At 31.2% G+C, this 19798-nt stretch overlaps 2 protein-coding genes and 1 long non-coding RNA gene across 9 annotated transcripts; 2 read left to right on the top strand and 1 right to left on the bottom strand.

Moving 5' to 3' along the window:
• Positions 1–1359: 1359 nt before the first annotated feature.
• LOC124822384 (uncharacterized) lies at positions 1360–5324 on the bottom strand. 4 transcript variants are annotated; one of them, XM_047294378.2, is made up of 2 exons: positions 5180–5324; positions 1360–3456 (listed from the first exon to the last, which is right to left on the bottom strand). In XM_047294378.2, exon 2 carries the CDS (start codon positions 3399–3401, stop codon positions 1488–1490), a length of 1914 nt encoding a protein of 637 aa, XP_047150334.1. In that variant the 5' UTR covers positions 3402–3456; positions 5180–5324; the 3' UTR covers positions 1360–1487. The 4 variants fall into 4 exon arrangements, with proteins under 4 accessions (XP_047150334.1, XP_087947823.1, XP_047150336.1 ...); XM_088091697.1 differs by lacking the exon at positions 5180–5324 and adding an exon at positions 5023–5149; XM_047294380.2 differs by lacking the exon at positions 5180–5324 and adding an exon at positions 5015–5146.
• Positions 5325–9169: 3845 nt separating this feature from the next.
• On the top strand, positions 9170–11289 carry LOC124822391 (COBRA-like protein 3). Its single transcript, XM_047294387.2, has 5 exons — positions 9170–9300; positions 9375–9454; positions 9792–10242; positions 10395–10548; positions 10666–11289. The coding sequence occupies exons 1-5, from the start codon at positions 9246–9248 to the stop codon at positions 11216–11218; spliced, it is 1293 nt and encodes a 430-aa protein (XP_047150343.1). The 5' UTR covers positions 9170–9245; the 3' UTR covers positions 11219–11289.
• Positions 11290–13988: 2699 nt separating this feature from the next.
• On the top strand, positions 13989–19299 carry LOC124822383 (uncharacterized). Of its 4 annotated transcripts, XR_007027556.2 has the most exons (7): positions 13990–14150; positions 14239–14310; positions 14768–14837; positions 14956–15017; positions 15141–15355; positions 15776–15853; positions 19004–19299. It is a non-coding gene; the product is annotated as an uncharacterized LOC124822383 (long non-coding RNA). The 4 variants fall into 4 exon arrangements; XR_015779775.1 differs by having other exon boundaries at positions 13989–14150; positions 15773–19299; XR_015779776.1 differs by having other exon boundaries at positions 14959–15017; positions 15776–19299.
• Positions 19300–19798: the final 499 nt, after the last annotated feature.

Genomic DNA, 19798 nt, shown 5'->3' with positions numbered 1-19798 from the left:
ATACATTTTCTAGGACCCTGGGTTCACCAACATAACTCGTACCAAAGTCGAATGAACTGGGTAATTGGGTTCAAGTTTTTTCACAGCAAGGCCAACTAGGTTCACCACTCTCATTTTGAGGTGGCTTGTTTTTTTTCACAGCAAGGCCAACGCGGTCCATGACTATCAATCGAAAAAAATTACAACAACAATGTAAGATTAAGCAAACAACAAGTATACAAATCAGTAACACAACAAAATCCACTTGGGAGACATTTCATACATAAGCAAAACCATCCACAAACAACATCATGCATGTATGAAACCTTCATTCCACTGAAATCAAAAAAAAAAACGAACCTTCACTGGTTGGAACACAGACGAAGATAAAGGTGTGGGTGGGACTGACAACCCGGAAAACCCCTCTTTTTGGTCCACCGAACAGTCCACACTCCGGCGATACTCCGACGATGCTCCGACGGCACTCCGCCGGCACTCCGGGACAGGGACGGAAGCAGCTGGGACGACGCGAGACCTTCAACGCGCCCCTAGTTCGCTGGGCCGGACCGGACGGAAGACGATGGCGTCTTCCCTTCCTTCGCCAACGTCGAACCTGTGGCGACCGTGAATCGGAATCGCCTGGAGGGGTTCGATAGCTCCCAGACAGCCTTCAACGTTGTCCGGCGACACTCCGGCAAGCACTCCGTCGGACGTCTCTCTCTCCAACTCCCTTTCTCCAAGTCGTTCGGCCTCTCTAGGTTAGACTCTCTATCTCTGAACCTTCGCGCTTCTCTCTCTTAAATTGTTCCAAAATCAATTTCAAATTTGAAACGCGGACCTGCAAACCCTGACCACTCCCTTTCCACGTCATATTTCATTTTCATTTAATTTTTCCAACTGGACCACTCAAATTTAGACACGTGTGACGTGTCTAAATGTTGTCAAAAGTGGTTGTTCAAGTATCATTTTCCAATGAATTTCAAATTTCAAACGCAACTTCTAACCCCTGGCCGGCCCTTGCCACATCAGATTTGAACAGCTTTTTCATTAAAAACGTGGACCGCTCACATTTAGACACGTGTCCCGTGTCTAAATGTTGTCAAATGAAGTTGTTCAAGTATCATTTTCCTAGAACGTCAATTTTCTTAAAACAAATAACACTTAATAAGAAAATATAAGAACGAACAGTTAAAAAAAACATTCCATTTTAATTTATTTAAATAATTACTTGAAATATTTGTTCATTTTTAATTATAACGTGGTAGAATATTGGATTTTAAAAGGAGGTATAGTTATATCAGTTATGGAATATTAGGTTTGATGAATAACAAGTAAATGTATTAATTCCAAGTTCAAAGTACGGTATCAAAAGAGATGAGATGAATAATAAGATAAGAAAACTTAAAATGTAGGACTCAAACTAGTATATGGATATTTGAAGGAATTTGAAACTAGCCTATACTCTCGAAAAAAATTTAGCAGTAAAATCTAAAAGATGTCACATGACATTAGACTGCACTTTTCTTGTTCCTGAAATTCTCCTTCATCATTGCAAATTTTTTCTTACACTGATTCACAGTCTTCCCAGGTACTGCTGTTGCAACTCGCTCCCACCTCTGGCTTGTTTCCTTTGGAAAGGCTTTTAAAGCTTGAACCAGTGCTCGTTCCTGCACTGCAGACCACACATCCTGTTCTGAACTTGAAGAAACTCCATTAGCAGATGCAGAGTTCTGATTATCTGTACTTTTGCTATGAGACTCTTCTGTGCTATTGGTTGAGGCAAGAGTTGATACACCTTCTAATTCTTCTCTGGTTGAAAGTGGAGACTCAATTGATTGTGCACCAGGTTTCCTTTTCTCAAGAAATGTGTCAAAAGCTTTTGATGAATCAGGTTTCTGGAGGAGTACAGTTTTAGTTGCCTTCATTATTTCTTCAACAGATCTTCCAGTGCCAATGTATTCTGAAATAACCTCCCACCTCCGTGAAGTTCCTTTGGGGTATTTCTGCATTCCTTTCCTCAGTAGATCAATCTCTTCTTTACTCCAAGGTTTCTCCTTCTTCTCAACGTTGCTTCGAGAAGCACTGCCATTAGCCTTGATTGAACCATTGGCATCTTTTTTATTGGTTTTTTCATCAGCCACCTCTTTCTTGGAGCTCATTGCATCTCTCAAAACACTTGCTTGCTCTAATAACACCTGTTTGCCTTCCATGTTTTCACAGAGACTCCTCATCTGCTCAATATCAAGAGACATGCAAAGCCCTTCTACATCATCATCAGAAATATCAAGTAAACGCTGGGATATAATAGGTCCTGAAAGTGTTCTAAGGCGAGCTCGCTCCTTCCGCAAAAGCTTTTTCTCTTTCTCTTTCACCTTCTTTTGTTGTAAAGCAGCTTCTGCAGCTTGTCTCTCTTCCTCCTCTTTTCGTTGCTTCTCTTCCTCTGCAATTCTGGCTGCTTCTTCTTCCTGCAATTTCTTCACCAGGTACTTAGCCTCCTTTTTCCTTTGTTTCTCAGCTTTTTCTTCTTCCTTTCTTCTCAATATTCTGGGGTCCCTCTTATAAGCATTATCAACAAGAGTGCGAATCCGGGCATAGTCTTCCTTCCTAGCTTTTTCTGTCAATTTTGCATTTTGCCTTTCCATCCACCTCTTGTGGTCTCGAGATTCAGCTTGCTCGAGATCAAACTCATCAGCATGAGGAAACTCCCTCCAACTTTTAAAGGAGTACCAAAAATTGTAGAAATTATCAACTTCTTTTAATGTAGTATTATCATCACCTAGTGTTGGAATTGGTTGATTAACTGACCACCGTCCGTTCCTCATAAAAGCAGGACCAAACACCTTAAAGAAATCCTGTGGAGCACAATCAGTGGGAATCTCATCATCAAACTCATCTGTGGAATCATAAATCCTTCTCTTCACAGAATCAATCAGTACTTCATATGCTTCCTGAATTGCCTTGAAGTGACTTTCTATTTCATCCTTCTTTGCTTGTTTGGCTGCTTCAGTTTCTTCAGCGAGAAGAAGAGCAGCCTGTTTGTCAGGATGAAACCTCAAGGCAGTTTCACGATAGCTTTTACGGATTTGATCCTCAGTAGCCAGATACCTTAGATGACCCAGACCCAATAATGCATAGTGATCTTGTTGCTTGTCCCCAGTACCAGATTTCTTTTTGCTCTTACTGCTATAAGAATCAGATGGAAGGTACGTTTGTTCCTTGTCCTCAGGCACTTTTTTGTCATCAGCCTCATTCTTATCTTCCTGAACACCACGAAGTTTAAGTGCAGCAGAATGGAAAGAATGACCTGCAGGTTCATATTTCAAAGCCTTGGTAGGAAGGCAGTTTGAAGAGACAAAAATAGGCTGTCCATCAACAATCTCCTGTGAGTAAGTAATGAGCCGGAATTTTGTATGTACAGCCATAATGGTGGCTTTCAGAACAACCAAATATGTCTCCCCTCAAATTTAACTGTGTAACCTGCATTCAAATAAAAATTCAGTTAGACAGTTCTCATTCCCCTTGACTTAGTTAAATCAACATCTAAATATTATTTGAAAGAATGAAATATTTTCTTAAAGATGCGAAGGGAAAAAAAGGCCAATAATGCAACAAGGATGTCCAATCTCAACGCGTATTGGATACAGTAATTTTCTTGATAGAAATCAGTGGATTAATAGAAACACCAAAGATGAGCACACTGTCAAAAATTTTAGCCAATATACCACAGAATTTAAAAGAAGATAAAAACTGTTTCAGAGAAGGCCTAAACAACTATTGCTCCTCTTAGCAGTATTCATTATGGCAGAAGGCCAAAATTCAGCCATATAAACATTCCATTGCATCCTATGACAGCAACTTCACAGATTGCCTATGCCAATTGGAAAAATATCTGCCGTGGTGCACATGGCACTACCGGTTAAAAGCACTGCCAACACAGACATGAAAATATTTTATAATGGAAAAGTAGCAATCTAACAGTGAAAAAAGAACAAATACAAGACATACTGTCTGTGTCTTAGCTATGCTTTCATGAAGGTGAGGAGAGAGAAGCAAGGCATATAACAATGAACAGAAGTAGCTTATTGGCAAGTTTGCAATGTACAAAGATTGAATAGGCAAGGACTGGCCTCTCAGGCATATTCTAAAAAAACAAAGTTTCCCAAACTAAGACGAAAAAGGATAACAGTTACAGAAAATAGTTTTTCAGTTACTTCACCAGGGCATAGAATACCCGCATTGAAATACAATTAACTGAATATCAAAGAAGTACGGTAATCAGAGGGAAAGTGCTGGGTATGATCCACACGATTCAGTTTCACATGCATAGTAAAATATCATTGTAATCTTACCAAAATTAATTAAACTCTCAAAATAAAGGCAAAAATAGTTCAGACACTGCTTGATATACTGACCAATACATAGCACTGCCAATTATTTCCCGTCCCCTCCCTAACTTCATGAAACTAATAAAAAACAAATTCAGCCCATCCAATGAAAAGAAAAAGTAAAGGAAATAACACATCCAATTAATCTACAGTTAAGTAAAAATCTGCCGAAAGCTACCATTCAGTGAACATAAAATTCATATTGTAACAGTGGTCATGAAGAAGGGCCTTCTTCTCAAAGCATGAGGATGAAAATCATTTTTTTTACGGACAAAAAACATTGAAAGAGCAAAATAAATTTATTTCACTGAATATTGCAATTAACTAAGTGCATGTCAGATTTGACATCCGAGATCGATTAGGGTAGATAATTAGGGTAGAAACAGGTTGAAGACAATGCAAAGGCAACTGCTCCCACATACACAGTAACAAGATTGTGGATTTCATTCTGCGTAGTATGCAACACCAAAACTAAAAAAAAAAAAAACTTCAACTAAGAAACCACAAAAGATGAAAGAACAATCATGACCGAAAAACGAAACAAGGGTGAAAAGTACACGAATTGATCACATCAACAAAAAAAAAAACAGCTAAAAAACCAAAGGGCAGGTAAACTCAAAAGGGTTTCAGATGTATGAAACAAAGATTACACTTTTACCCACAAGCCCAGAAAAGTGTAGGTTTTGCACCATGAGAAGTGGAACGAAAACAGATCGTGATTGGCATGAGGAACAGAAAAGCATGGCATGTGAGGTGTGATGCAGGAAGTGATGGGATGGAAAAACAGAGAGGAAGAAGAAAGATGAAAGCTTTACCAAGAGAAAAGGAAGGAGGAATCACGCAAAGAAGGGAAGAAGCCGACTGTGAAGAGCACAGGAGAAGGAAGGTTTTGGTTTTGGTTTGGGCATTTTATATGTGGCGACACCCACTGCCCTATCTTTCTTCTTCCTCTTTCTTTCTTTCTTTCCAAAATATAATTGCAAAAACATCATATTTATTTCATTAACCTCATTCTATATATTCAATATAAATAAACTCAAAAAAAATATTTTTTCATAAATGTGAATGAAATTATAGAAATTTATTTTACTTGAATGTTTATTTTTTAAAAATTATAAAAGAATGCACAGTTTGATTTAAAATGAATTTGAAACCGAATTTAATTTATATCATATCATTGTAAATACAATTCCTTATAAATTATAACCAATTTATCACATGTGTGAACCTCTAATTAGATAATATTCATATTATCTGCTGACTCCAATTTAAATTATAAAAATGCTAAGAAAAAGAATGAAATTATATCTTACTGTAAATTATAATTTTAGTTATTTTTATATAATTAAATTGTTATTAAATCTATTATTGTTTTTATTTATTTTTTTTAAATGATATGAGTTTTTTTAATAACTCGTTTCATAGTAAGTGGTGAATATTATTTAATTTTAATTTTTGTTTTCCCGAATTAAAATCTTTTGACTTCCCAATATAAATAATTGTAACATTGAATTTGTTTTTTATTTTCACTATGTGCAGTTTTTATATAATTTCATGTGATGAAAGATTAGTTACTTCAATTTATAAGATTAAGTAATTTCTATTTAAATTAATAAAATATTAAAAAGTAACCAAATGAATACTAAAAATGGTACTATACTCTAATCATCTTGATAAGATTAAAATAACTAGTAAAAGTAAAAAAAAAAAAATAACAGTAATAAACATTAGTTAAACTAGTTTATAATTTAATCAAATTACTTAGATGTTAGCAAAGTTTTATAGAACTGAAATCACTTAGATAATTTTGAATTACTTGCCAAACATTTTTAATTATATTAGTGAAACTAGTTTATAATTCAATTAAATAAATTAGTAGTTAGTTTATTAATCTTGTCAAATATACAAAATATAAAACTAAACAAATTGCAGTTTTAATACTGCTTTCCTTTTAAAAGATACTTTAAAAATATAAATAAATAAAATATATTTGAATTATTTTGTATTCTCGCTATAAGAAAATATAGAATATTGATGATTTCTCAATAATAACCAAACTTCGTGGATAAACATTATTTGTTGATAGTATTGATATTTATTAGTGAGATGTTAATAATTTTATTTTTACTTTTATTTTATCAGTAAGATATTTATAAGTTTGTTTTTATTTACTTGTTTATTTATTATTATTTTAATAGTAAAGTGTTTATAATTTATATTTATTGTTATTATTTTTATTTTATTAATGAGGTGTTTATCGTCTATTTTTTATTTATTTATTATTATTTTATTAAGTGAAGTTTTCATAATTTTATTTTTATTCATTTGTTGTATTTTTTTTATTGCTTCTAATTTTATTTTTTACTTTATTTTATTATTTTTATTTATTTTATTCGATGAAATGTTTATAATTTTATTTTTTATTTTATTTTATTTAACGAGGTGTTTTTAACTTCGTCTTTCTTTTTTATTTAGTAAGTGTTTCTAAACTTCATTTTTATTTATTTATATATTTTATTTCAATTTATTTATTTATTAACATGCCCGTAATCTTATTTCATCTTATTTTTATATGTGAAATATTTTAATACATGTTCATTTGTCAAATAAATTAAGAGATAAATTAATATATTGGTTGAAAAAGTGATAAACTTTTGAAATTGATGGGAAACCTTTTAAGCATATTTCTTAAAAAATAAGATACAATAATAATATTATGTATTATGCTTATGGTCATGATAATTTTAATAAAAGAAAATTTTTATTTTGAGTTGAAAAACACAATAATGTAGTTTACAAGTTTTAAGACTATAAGATGAAATAGATAACTTACAGCTATTGGATGAGTGCTAGGAGGTATGAGACATAAATATATTTTTTTTCAATACGGAGATTAATTGTTTTGAAATTTAAGAATATTGCGTCACTTATATAAATATTTAGAATTATTGTATTATATATATTTGATGAATTATATAAATATGATTATTTATACCTACAAATAATAGTATTATAAAGTGTATAATATATATGTATGTGTGTGTGGTGTTCCTAGTAAACAATATAATGACTTAAAAGAGGAAAGATAACTAACTCTGATGATTTTTGTGATAATGAAGTGAAAATATAGTTATTGGTGTTGAATTCATTGTATTAAAAATTTATTGTTTTACAGGTTTATTTGTGTTTAGTGTTAAATGATGAATTTAATTATTAATGTTTAATTGCAACTTGATTGAAATAATATAGAAATTTTCTAATATGGTGTTTCATGACTTAATGAGAATGGATAATATGAGAATTACTCGAGCGAGGGTGTGCGTGCAAATGAATAGAATTAAGTCTTGTATGACAAAAACATAGGAAATTATGTGATACAAACATATTATGGTTGTGAAAAATTTATTAACATGGTCATTCACAAAGATAAATGTGATATTCAATAATTCTTAAGGAGAAATGTCATGTTAAATAATTCTCAAGGAAATTGTCATATTAAATAAGTTGTGATTCTATTAAATTTGTAATAGAGAATAAGGTTAAGGTGGTAAAAATCAAATGAGGTCTTCAGTTTATAAAGTCGTTATTAAATAGTGTGACTTAGAGGACATAAAAAAATTAATTATATGAAATTGAAGTTCTAACAAGTAGATGAATGATACCATGTTAACTCATGAAATTCAATTATTTTGAATATAACATTATTTATGAAAAATTACGATATAACTTTCAAAATAATTTGTTTTGTGTTTTAATACTAATTTGCAATGTTCATACTAGGCAAACATTGAATTAGACAAATATCTTTATAAAATATTTTGTAAACGATGACACGGAGTAGATGTGGAACTTCAAATATAAGTATAAAATATTAAAATACATTTATACCAAATATCATCGTATATAGTATTTATATTTTTGAAAAAATATTTTACAATTCTTAAACATACATTATATTTATATTAATTAGGCTATGATAATAAAACTAATATTTTTGTATCATCACATCTTCGGACAAGGTAATTTAAAAAATAATTTACTTAGTTGGCAAATATAAAATCTTTTTCATGTAAAGTGAATTGTTTAAATGATAACATTATAAGAAATTTAGGATTTAAAAATTTTAAATAATTAAAATAATAATATTAAAAATTAAATAAAGAAAAAAATTGAAGTTACATAATTAGTCACTTCCTCCTTTTATTTATATATATATATATATATATATATATATATATATATATATATATATATATATATATATATATATATATATATATATATAATTTGTTTTTTCTGGTATATTCAAAGTGTTTAATTTATCATAAATTTCAATTTTACCTTTTATACGTAATGTATGTGATTGAAATGGATTCTCAGCACCATCAACATGAATATTAATATTATTAATAATAATAATAATAATAATAATAATAATATATATTATTAATTTTAATTTTTTATTATTTATAAATATTTTTACAATTAAATATAATATTAACAATTATCATTTTATATTACTTTAATAATTATAAATATTTTAATAATTTTTAATTTCTATCAATTAAACAAATTTTTTTATTTATCACATAAATTAAATTCTAAATTCAATATCAATTATCTATAAATCTACTCAAACAAACAATAAAAATTTTACCTCAAATGTTCTGAAATACAATAGTCTTCTTTCCCACCTTATCTCTTACATGCGAAAAAAGCCTTATGCATGTTATAAATAAGACGATGTCTTTATTTATTTATTGGTATATATAATGAGGGAAATATATAGAGTGAGATTGCTAGAAATAGTGTTGTGGTGGGTTTGGTGAAGAGTGAGCACCACTGAATCAGCACATATCTTCACCTTCTCTAACCCAAATCATGGCTACCATTTTCGCTTTCATTTTCATATTTTTCTCCCTCATCGCCTCCAACTGTAAATCTTCCCCTTCTTTTTTTCTTTCTATTTTATCATTAATTCTCATCACCATTGATCCATTTCTCTTTCAGATGCCTTCGATTCCTTGGATCCTTTTGGTAACATCACCATCACATGGGATTATTTCTCCGACAACGGGGACACAGTCGACGTAAGCATTTCTAATTTTCACTGCTTAAACATTATCATTTTCTAACTTCTCTTCAAAAATCCAGTCTTGATTCTTCTGCTGCTTCATTGTAACATTGCGGGATTTCGATATTCTTAAGGAAACACTGAGATGCGTACGCCTTTGTCTGTTAGTTAGTTAGGGTTATGTCCGGTCTCTTGGTTCACTTCCAATCACTTCGATCATGCCACGTCAGCTAAGCATGTTGTATTATTTATAGCATATATAGTTTCGTATATATAAATCTCTGGAACGGCAACCATATAGGTATAAATCAAATACCATATCTGATTTATGGTGTGTTCGGTTAACGTTGTAGGTGAGGGTATCGATATACAACTTCCAACTATTTCGTCACGTGGAGGAGCCTGGTTGGAGATTGGGTTGGGCATGGAAAGGTGACGAGGTGATTTGGTCAATGCTGGGAGCAGAGGCAAAGGAGCAAGGGAACTGCACAAGATTTAGAGGACAACAGAAACCACATTGTTGCAAGAAAGAACCAGTTATCATTGATCTAATGCCTGGAACCCCCTACAACATGCAGACCGCAAATTGCTGCAAAGCTGGGATCCTTACATCCCTTAAACAAGATCATACAAAACTTGGTGCCACCTTCCAAATGAATTATGTCAAACCATCCGATTCAGGTCCCGGTTTTACCATGCCAGAAAATTTCACCCTTGGAATTCCAGGCTATAGCTGTGGGACACCGTTTCAAGTCCCGCCGACCATGTTTACCAAAGACGGACACAGATGGCAACAAGTCTTGGGTGAGTGCCACAAGGATCACTGTCATTACTAATTACGTTTCTGTACTTTTCTGAGACAATGGCCAAAACAATCCTTATTTTTGTTGGAATTACGTTTGTTAATTACATGTCTGCTGGTTTATTATGTCTTGTTTTTTTTTGCTTGCATGCAGAGACTTGGAATGTGACTTGTATTTACTCCCAGTTTCTAGCATCACCTGCTCCAAAATGCTGCGTCTCTCTGTCTGCATTCTACAACAGTACTATTGTTCCTTGTCCCACATGCAGTTGCAATTGCCAAGGACTACCGGGAGCAACTTGTGTGGAGTAATTAATTCTTCTCATCCTGAGTTTTTTAATGTTTTGAAAGCTGCTTTTTTTCTGTTTCTATACAACGGCCGAGGGTCTTATTCTATGGTTTCCTTGTAACTTGGAAATTTTCAGTTCAGATAAGACTTCAGTGTTGCAACCACCGCAAACAAATCGCGGAGAAGCAGCAGCAGCGGTGATCAGGTGTTCGCATCACATGTGCCCCATTCGTATTCACTGGCATGTGAAACAAAGTTACAAAGAGCATTGGCGGGTGAAGATCACAATCACAAACATGAACTTTGTGAAAAACTATTCCCAATGGAATTTGGTGGTGCAGCATCCTAACTTAGCGAATGTAACACAAGTGTTCAGTTTCAACTACGAACCTCTGACAGTTTATGGAAAATTGAGAGACATAGGGATGTTTTGGGGGCTGGCGTATTACAATGACATGCTGCTGACACATGGAGAGAATGGGAATGTGCAAACAGAGGTTTTACTGCATAAAGATAGAGGAAAGTTCAGCTTCAGAGAAGGGTGGAGTTTTCCTAGAAAAGTTTCGTTCAATGGCGATGAATGTGTGATGCCGTCTCCTGATGCATATCCTAGACTTCCCAACGCAGCTCATGTTGCCATAACAAGCTTTAACACAATTCTCTTTTCACTGTTACTTATACTCTTATAGAAGTTTAGAAGGAAGGATTACTTTCACTATCTCGTAGTTTAGTGTCATAGTCATTCATTTAGTTTTTTTTTACCAAAACGAGTGTCATTTTTTTACAACATCGATTGTCTTTTATCTATATAGGATTAATAGAGTAATGCATATTTTTACATTTGCGGAATATAAGAATAAACTAATTATAAAAGTGTAAATTTTGTACTTATTTAAATAAAAGTAAAAAATATTTTTTTAAATAAATGTTAAAAATTTAAGTATGTCAAATAATATTTTTCGCTAAGATATTTTTAGAAACACAATTTCAGTAAATGATCGAAAGACTATTAAACGTAATACATACGCAGTCTAAATTGACCGCGAGACGACCCATTAAGCCCAATTAGTAGAATTTTATTATCCTTTAAACAGTTATATTAATAATTTGTCTTATATTTTCCTTATTCAAACCATATAAATTATATATATGACTCTCATATAGATAATTTTGTATATTCGATAAAAAGATACTAAAACATCCTTGTGTATGTTTCGTCTTTGTATTCATCTTTTTTTAATCATTAAAATATTTTTAATTTTTTAAGCCATCTAAAATATTATATTAATTTTTCATTAATTCTTAGTTTATCGACTTATTTCTAAGGTTTATATTTATTTTTTTTTATTTGACATCTATCCATTTGTCTTTTAGTGTTTTATTTGATATTTGTGTATGATAATCGGGGAACGAGTATGATGTATATCATTTATCATATTTGATTATATTTTTTTTTGTGTTGATAATATTTGTTATCTTTTATAAAATAATTAGTGTATTTGAAAACAAATAAGAGCGTGTGAATGCGAGTACAAACATAAACATACAAATGAGATGAAATTTTCAATCATTAAATATAAAAGTAAGTATGAAAATGAATTCTTAATTTAAAAGCAATAATAAGTATTCAAACTCTTCTCATGTTCAAGTACGTCACATGTACCATATAACAGTAAATTATATAATAATGAATATTAACAATTTTTTTGTAAAATATGTTATTTATTCTATTATATATGGGTTTTTAATTTAAAAGAAACTATTTATGTAATTAATTATTTAAATTAGTCTTTATTTAATTTATTTTTTTAATCATGTATTAATTACGATCTTAAATTATTTAATTTAATTAACAGTTTTTACTTCTCAGTTTTAGTTTGTATTTGGTCAAACGGTCTATGACCATATAAAAAATAATTAACTATTTCATGTAAAACCTAATACTGGACTCCGAACTATATGAATTTTGTGTAGTTACGACGTTCGTGCACTCGGGTTTCGGTTTAAAATCTCAATAGTCAATTCATTAAATTAGCTACTTAGAAATAACATTCAATTTTATTGGTCTTTGATAAGTGTTTCGACTGGATCCGGGCGGACCCTGTTAAAACATAAACTTGACTGGGCGGACGACTTTTCCTCTAGTTGACGCAGACTGGGCGGACGGACGCTGCTCCCCTGGTGCTGCTCCACACTCCCAGTTGGACGGGCGTCCTCCTACTCCATGTGCTGCTCCACACTCCCAGTTGGGGAGGGGCCGGGTACCTGCTAAAGGCACTCCGACGCTCAAGTCAGTAATACGACATAGCGTTATATAATGCATGCATGTGTTGCGTTCTAAGCAATCTGTCTAGAAATCATACCTGAGACCTTTATTTATACTGATTATAATGGGCTTTTACCTTTTGGGGGCCTCGAAACGGCCCAATAATACCTTAAAATAAAATAAATAGTTAGAAAAGTAAATACTACAATTCAAAATAAAAAAAACTTAAATATTTAAAATATTTTATGATGAATTTTAATTATTAAAAACTATTTATAATGATAATTTTAAACATACAAATATAAATATTTAATTCTTACAACACAGAAGTAAATTATTATTAACTTATATCTATTTCTAAAATGAATTTTAATAAACTTCAAGTGTTCAAAACTTAATTCACATATTACAATTAAATTTAAAATACAACTTATGTATTCAACATATTTTATAACAAGTTTGAATTATAATAAAATTTCTATTAAACTATTTATGATACATATATTTATATAGAATAAATATTTATCTTTTACCTTGAACGATTTAAAATATTATATCTAAAATAAAAACTAAAATACCAGAATGAAGAGAATAGATAGAAATATCCATATCTAATTTCCTAACACGGTTATTTTATTTGGTTTTTTTCATCTGTGATACTTTGATACTGATAGACCATCAATTTTATTTGCTTTCTGCGACTCCATTAATGCATTTCTTGCAGCATTTAAACCTCGTAATGGCAATAGGTTGTACAGTGGCGAGTTCAAGTACCAATACTTTTCTTGATGATAATATTGAAATTTAATTACCAATTTTTGTATTCATGAAATGAAATGCACATAGACTCTATAAAAATTATGTTGTTTAATAATTTCCTTGGATTTATAGTATCTTTTCGTTAACTTCTATCTTCTTAATATAAAAAAGGGTTAAATCCAAATATTTTTAAATTGAAGGATTAAAATGAATTAAAATTTCAAACAAAAATTATTTATAATTTTAATTAAAAGTCAAAAAACAAAAAATATATTTAATCATAATAATAATAATAATATACTTTTTTAAATTGAAATTAAAGACGTCGAAAAGCTGCAAAGAGGGAAAATGAACCGCCAAAAAGTCACATCACTGTTTTAATATAATAAAAAAAACGCACTTATTTTTTTTACCGTTGCTAATATAATAAATGCACAACAGATGATACATTAAAACAAAGTTCGATGGGAAGAGAAGTTACGTTAGGTTGAGGGATTCACACAAAGAAGTCACTGGAATATGTTTTTGAATCTGTGAATCAGAAAGTAAATGCGACTGCCATTATCAGGAGACCGCAAAGCTTATCACCGGAACAGGTAAACCCTAAACCTAAATGTCTTCGATTGATCTTACAAAGTTTGGATCTTTAACTGAAAATGATGATTAAATGTTCTTGTCATTCAGAGATGTTTTTGAATCTGAGAATCAGAAAGTAAATGTGATTGGCATTATTAAGAAACCGTACCACCGGAACAGGTAAATCCTAAACCCTACGTTTCATCATTTCACTTTAGAAGGTTGGAATATTTTTAACTGAAAATGATGATTAAAAGTCCGTGGTTACTGCTGCCATTTACTTTCGTGAAAATGTGTTCTGAGCCAATATCCATTTTGTGTGTGTTCATTTTCATTTCATTTTAAAATAATGTTGAAATAGGTAAATGAGGGAAAGATATTAGTAATGGATAGCTTATCAAACTGAACTTAAAAGGGTAACTAATGACAATTTTTATTCCACTAAAAAGGTGTAACCAAGGGGAATAGGACAAAACTGTTCCATTATCTGTGTCAAAAATGCAACTTTAGATTGGAGTAATATTTATTTCTCTTAACTATGTTTCACAATATTGTATATTTATCGTATAAATTATATTATTTAAATTTGTTAGTGGCCTAATATAAATTTTATTTGTTTTCTGAATTGCAACTTAAGCATCTTCTTCCCTTACAATCGGAGCCTTTGCCAACTGGCGGATCCATCCTGAGAATAACATTGGAGACAGGTGTTGAGAAGAGTCACTTCCACCTTTCATTCTTGACCCTCTATAAGTCTTTGATTTTTGAGTGTTGACTTAGATTTATGATTTTCTTGTGGGATGACACTGAGTTTTGTTGTTACAGCAGTCAATCATCATGATCGTGTGACACCTATTACTTTAACCGGTGTTCTGACTTGTTCAGTGGTACTGTAAATCACTTGATGCTATTTGCCCTTGAGAATTACTTTTGCTACTTATTCTTATATTTATTTATCTGTTTATTTGTTGTTGTTCTGCTTAGCAGATTTTTGTGATATTATATTTCAGGAGGCCCTTTTTGATGGTTTTTCCTGGCGTTGAGAAAGAAGTTGAATGGAGTATCTGAATAAAGAGGATCAATAGTCGTAGGACAAGGAATACTGCCATTGAATAATCTTACTCTGTTCTTCTTGGTTTCAAGAGCTACCAACATCTCTCGGTAGCATTGATGAAATTTGTTTTCAGTTAATTGAGGAGAAACAAGAGTGACAACATCAATCAAGGTGACAAATTGTTTGCCATACTTGAACTAACATTCATTGACACGCAAAACTACAAAAGGATGCAATTGTCTTTTTTTTACCTGCATAATTGCAAATGCTAGAGGGAACGTTCCATTATTTTCTTTAATTATGCAAAAATGAACATCACACAACAATTATGGCCCTTTTAAGTTGCAGCCATCTCATTTCACCAATTTATAAATTTCAACAACAGAGCATAAAACCCACCGGGAAAGGTTAATCTTCTAGAAACAAAAAAGATATAAGAGGAGAGAAGAGTTTTAAGCTGGATAGAAAAGATGTTATTCAATATTTTGTATATGTAAATCATTTTTTTGTTTTTTTAAGTTCACTAGTTCATTCTTAGGAGATTGTGTTTTTATGGGTCTCTTATTTTTGATGAATATTCGTGTTCAGCAGGGCTGTCAGTTTTTTTTTGCTCAAAATAGTGGAAGTATTGCGGTTGTTGCTGCTGTTGGGATGTAATTCACTTTCTCGGTAATTTTTAATTATATTATCTTTTGTGTCGAGATATGTTTGTCTTTGTTTTCTCGTACTGTACTTGCTTTTATGAACATGTTTCTAATGATAATAAGTCTTTAATATAGACAGCTAAGAGATACAATTATCCGGATAAGAGACATCTGGATGTCTGTCCCCAAATTAACAGTTACTACTTTCTTTGTGAGCTCTATTGCTCAGCTGATAATTGTTGCCTTGCCATGAGGTTAGGGGAAGTAGAAAAGTAATTGAAGAAAATGCAAATTTATCATGGAGAGATTATTAGCATTCCTTTATAAAACGTATGAAAGTTATTTTATAATATAGTAATACATTAAAAAGCTATTAATAGAAATTATTTTCATGAAGATCCCGTGTCTCCTGAATTTGTAGAAGAATCTATATAAAATAGTCATAATTGAAATACCTCTTGGCTGTGGATTGAAACAAAGACTTTCAGCTGCGATCACCTAAATAATGCATGATTATGTTCATGTAAAACATCCAACAGCCATAATTGTAAAGATATACCAAAAGGCACCATTTGTGTATTGCCTGGAGTTTGATGTTAATCAGTACTTGTCTTGTTTCTCCATATATTAACTTCGGTTTTGAGAGATTATGTGTACTTTTCTCTTGAATTCTAATTTGATTTTCATGCTGCATTTATGGTATATGGAGTAGTACCTAGGTTTTAACCTAGGTGTTTAGGGTAGACTTTTGATCTTCCATGCGTGTTAGTATGAAAACTTTATTATTAATAGATGAAAGTGAGAGGGATCAACTAAGCTCTTAAGAAATATTCTAGAGCTTCAACCTCAACGTAAAGTTTTAGTATAAAACAGTAAATGAGGAACAAATTTATACAAGAAATATTAAGATTTTAGTACTAAACAGTCTAATGCATTTAAGTCATATTTTTCAAAAAGTTAAGCTGTATCTTTGATATTACTCTATCTATAAGTTTTCTTTGTTTGGAATTATTAGGTACTTCTCCTGTTTAGAGAATACTAAGGAGAAATATTTGAAAACTCATATACTTATAAAGATTTGTGGCATTTTCATTGAAATTATGGATGTTCAAACTTAAAATATTATCGAATAAATATTTGTTAAATAGTAAAAATATCTGTGTTTTATAGTATATAGAAACATACGAACATGATAAATATTTAAGAAATATTTATTCGATAAAGAATGATATTTTAAGTACGTGCATGCACAACTTCAATGAAAATGTCTCAAATAATTGTAAGTGTATGAACTTTGAAATTTATTTTGTCAGTATTCTTAAAGTAAGTGGAATATTTAATAATTTTGAAGAAAATAAACTATTAGAGACAACCCATCCAACTTGACTTTTTTAGCATTATGACATAAATGAATCAAATTGTGAAGATATTACTTTCAAAATATCAATAGTGTTTCGTAACTAGTCTTTGATATTTCTGTGGATAAATTTTTCCCTGATTTATAGTCGTATGGTAAAACATTGTGTAAAGGGTAGTATATTCTTGTACTGATTTTATTCAAGCCAATTAAAATCTTGTGCTTTTTTCTTTTTTACTTCTCGTTAAGTGTCTGTAGTCTCTCGGATAGATTTTGGAATTGTATATTACTTGTGTAATGCTAATTAATACTTATGTCTCCATATTTTCTAGCAATTTAGATGATCTATTAATATATTAGAATTTAGAGTCAATTATGAAATGTGTAATTTCTTAAAAAGTTGTAATTATTAAAAAAATTGAAGTGTTTTTTTTTTAGGTATGACATTGTCATAAAGTAAGTGGTTTAAGCATCTTATTTGTAGGACCATGCTTATCAATCAGGCGAATTAACTTGTAAACTTAGACAAGTTTATGTTTGTACACATAGCTTTCGAGTCAACTCAGAAGCAAACCTGATTTTTATGTAAAGTTGGTAGAGTCGTGTGAAGTCAGTCAAACACGCCATTTTGTAACCGAGTTGACGAGTTCAAATAGAAGATTTTTTTACTATGTTTCACCGTGTTGTATAAATTATAATATTTTAACTTGTGAGTTGCCTAATATAAATTTTATTTGTTTTCTGAATTACAACTGGAGCCTTTGTCAACTGTCGGATAATCCATCCTGAGAATAACTTTTGAGCAGGTGTTGAGAAGAGTCACTTAGACCTTCTAAGCATTGGGAAATGGAAGTTTACGGATATTGTTCTTAAATTGCATGCCTGTGCCATGGCCTGTTTTAGCCTTGATTTTTTTCTCTCTTTTTACCTCACCTATACCTCGGACACACTAGAAACACTATGGATCTTGAATGCATTTCTAATTTAATTGGTGTGATTAAAAGTTTTCCAAGTTTATGATAATGTGAATTTGGATGATGTGCCGATAGTTAAACAACTTCACTGAAACACTTGAGAGAAAGAGATGTAAACACTGTCTTGGTGAGATCAATTCATGTTTAGATGTTTATTTGGATTGTTTGCTATTTTATTTTATTGATTTGAGTTGTTTTTGAAACTTAGATTAGATTATTTTTGAACTTGGAATGTAGATTTTTTTTCAATGCAGAATTGATAGCAGATTTTTGAGTCCAGTTTTTGTTAGTTGGTCTGTTTTCTTTGTTCTTTTTGTTTTAGGTTTACCCAACAGTACAAATGCTTAAGTGTAGGGGTGTTATGACTCTCTAATTGTTCATATTTTAATAAGGTAATTGTATCTTCTTGGGTTGTGGCAAATGGAGTTTTGACTGGTGATTTAATTGGTACGATACGCCAAGAATTTTAAAGTTTGTATTGGATAAAATGTTTTCTTTTTCTATAAAAACATCACTTGGGAGCATTAAGTAAGTGATGTAAAATCGGATGGAGCATAATCTATTGGTAGTGGAATAGGTTATCAAATTGAACTTTAAGTTAACTAATGACAATTTTTATTCCACTAAAAAGAAAGGTGAAACCAAGGGGAATAGGACAAAACTGTTCCAATGTCTCTGGCAATTGCTACTTTAGATTGAGTAATATTTATTTCTCTTAACTATGTTTCACAATAATGTATATTTATCGTATAAATTATATTATTTTAACTTGTGAGTGGCCTAATATAAATTTTATTTGTTTTGTGAATTGCAACTTAATCTTGCACTTTCTTTACAATTGGAGCCTTTGCCTTTTGTCGACTGTCGGATCCATCATGAGAACAACTTCGGAGACAGGTGTTGAGAAGAGGAGATCTACCTTCTAATTTTTGCATGTTCACTTAGATTTGTGATTTTCTTATGGGATGAGACGAAACTTTGTTGTTACAGCCGTCAATCATCATGATCGTGACACCTGTTACTTTAATCGGTGTTTTCACTCGTTCAGAGGTGTACCCTAAATTACTCATTCTTATATTTATTTGTCTGTTTATTTGTTGTAGTTCTTGGAGTATCTGAATAAAAAGGAACTTTTGATGAGATTAGTTTTCAGTCAATTGAGAAGAAACGAGTGACACATTCAATCAAGGTGACAAATTGTTTTGCTATACTTTGAACTTCCATTAATTGACTCTCAAGAACTCTAGAAGGATGCAATTGTCTTTGTTTTTTGCAAATGCCAGAGGGAACGTCCCATTATTTTCTGTAAGTATGCAAAATTTAAGTTGCAGTTATCTCATTACACCAACTTAGAAATTCCTTCACGCTATCTACAATCAAAAGTTACGATAACATAAATTGTTTTTATTTTAACAAACATAGCTAGATTTCAAGTTGACATTATAAATGCTTTATGATTTTTTATTGTTTAGTGGCATTGTGCTGATAAATATACCACGAATGCCATATTTCACGTGACATTATCTCACTTGTTCTTGTTAATTTTTTCAAAAATGAAAAAGGTTGGAATACGTGTGATGTTGCCTAGTGATTGATAACTGAGTCTGTCAATTGTATTGGAGAATATCCCGACATACCT

This window comes from Vigna umbellata, chromosome 5, assembly GCF_029865625.1.
Source record: "Vigna umbellata cultivar VRB3 chromosome 5, Vumbellata_1.0, whole genome shotgun sequence".
Taxonomy (NCBI): domain Eukaryota; kingdom Viridiplantae; phylum Streptophyta; class Magnoliopsida; order Fabales; family Fabaceae; genus Vigna; species Vigna umbellata.
This window is presented reverse-complemented; position numbering and strand designations above follow the sequence as displayed.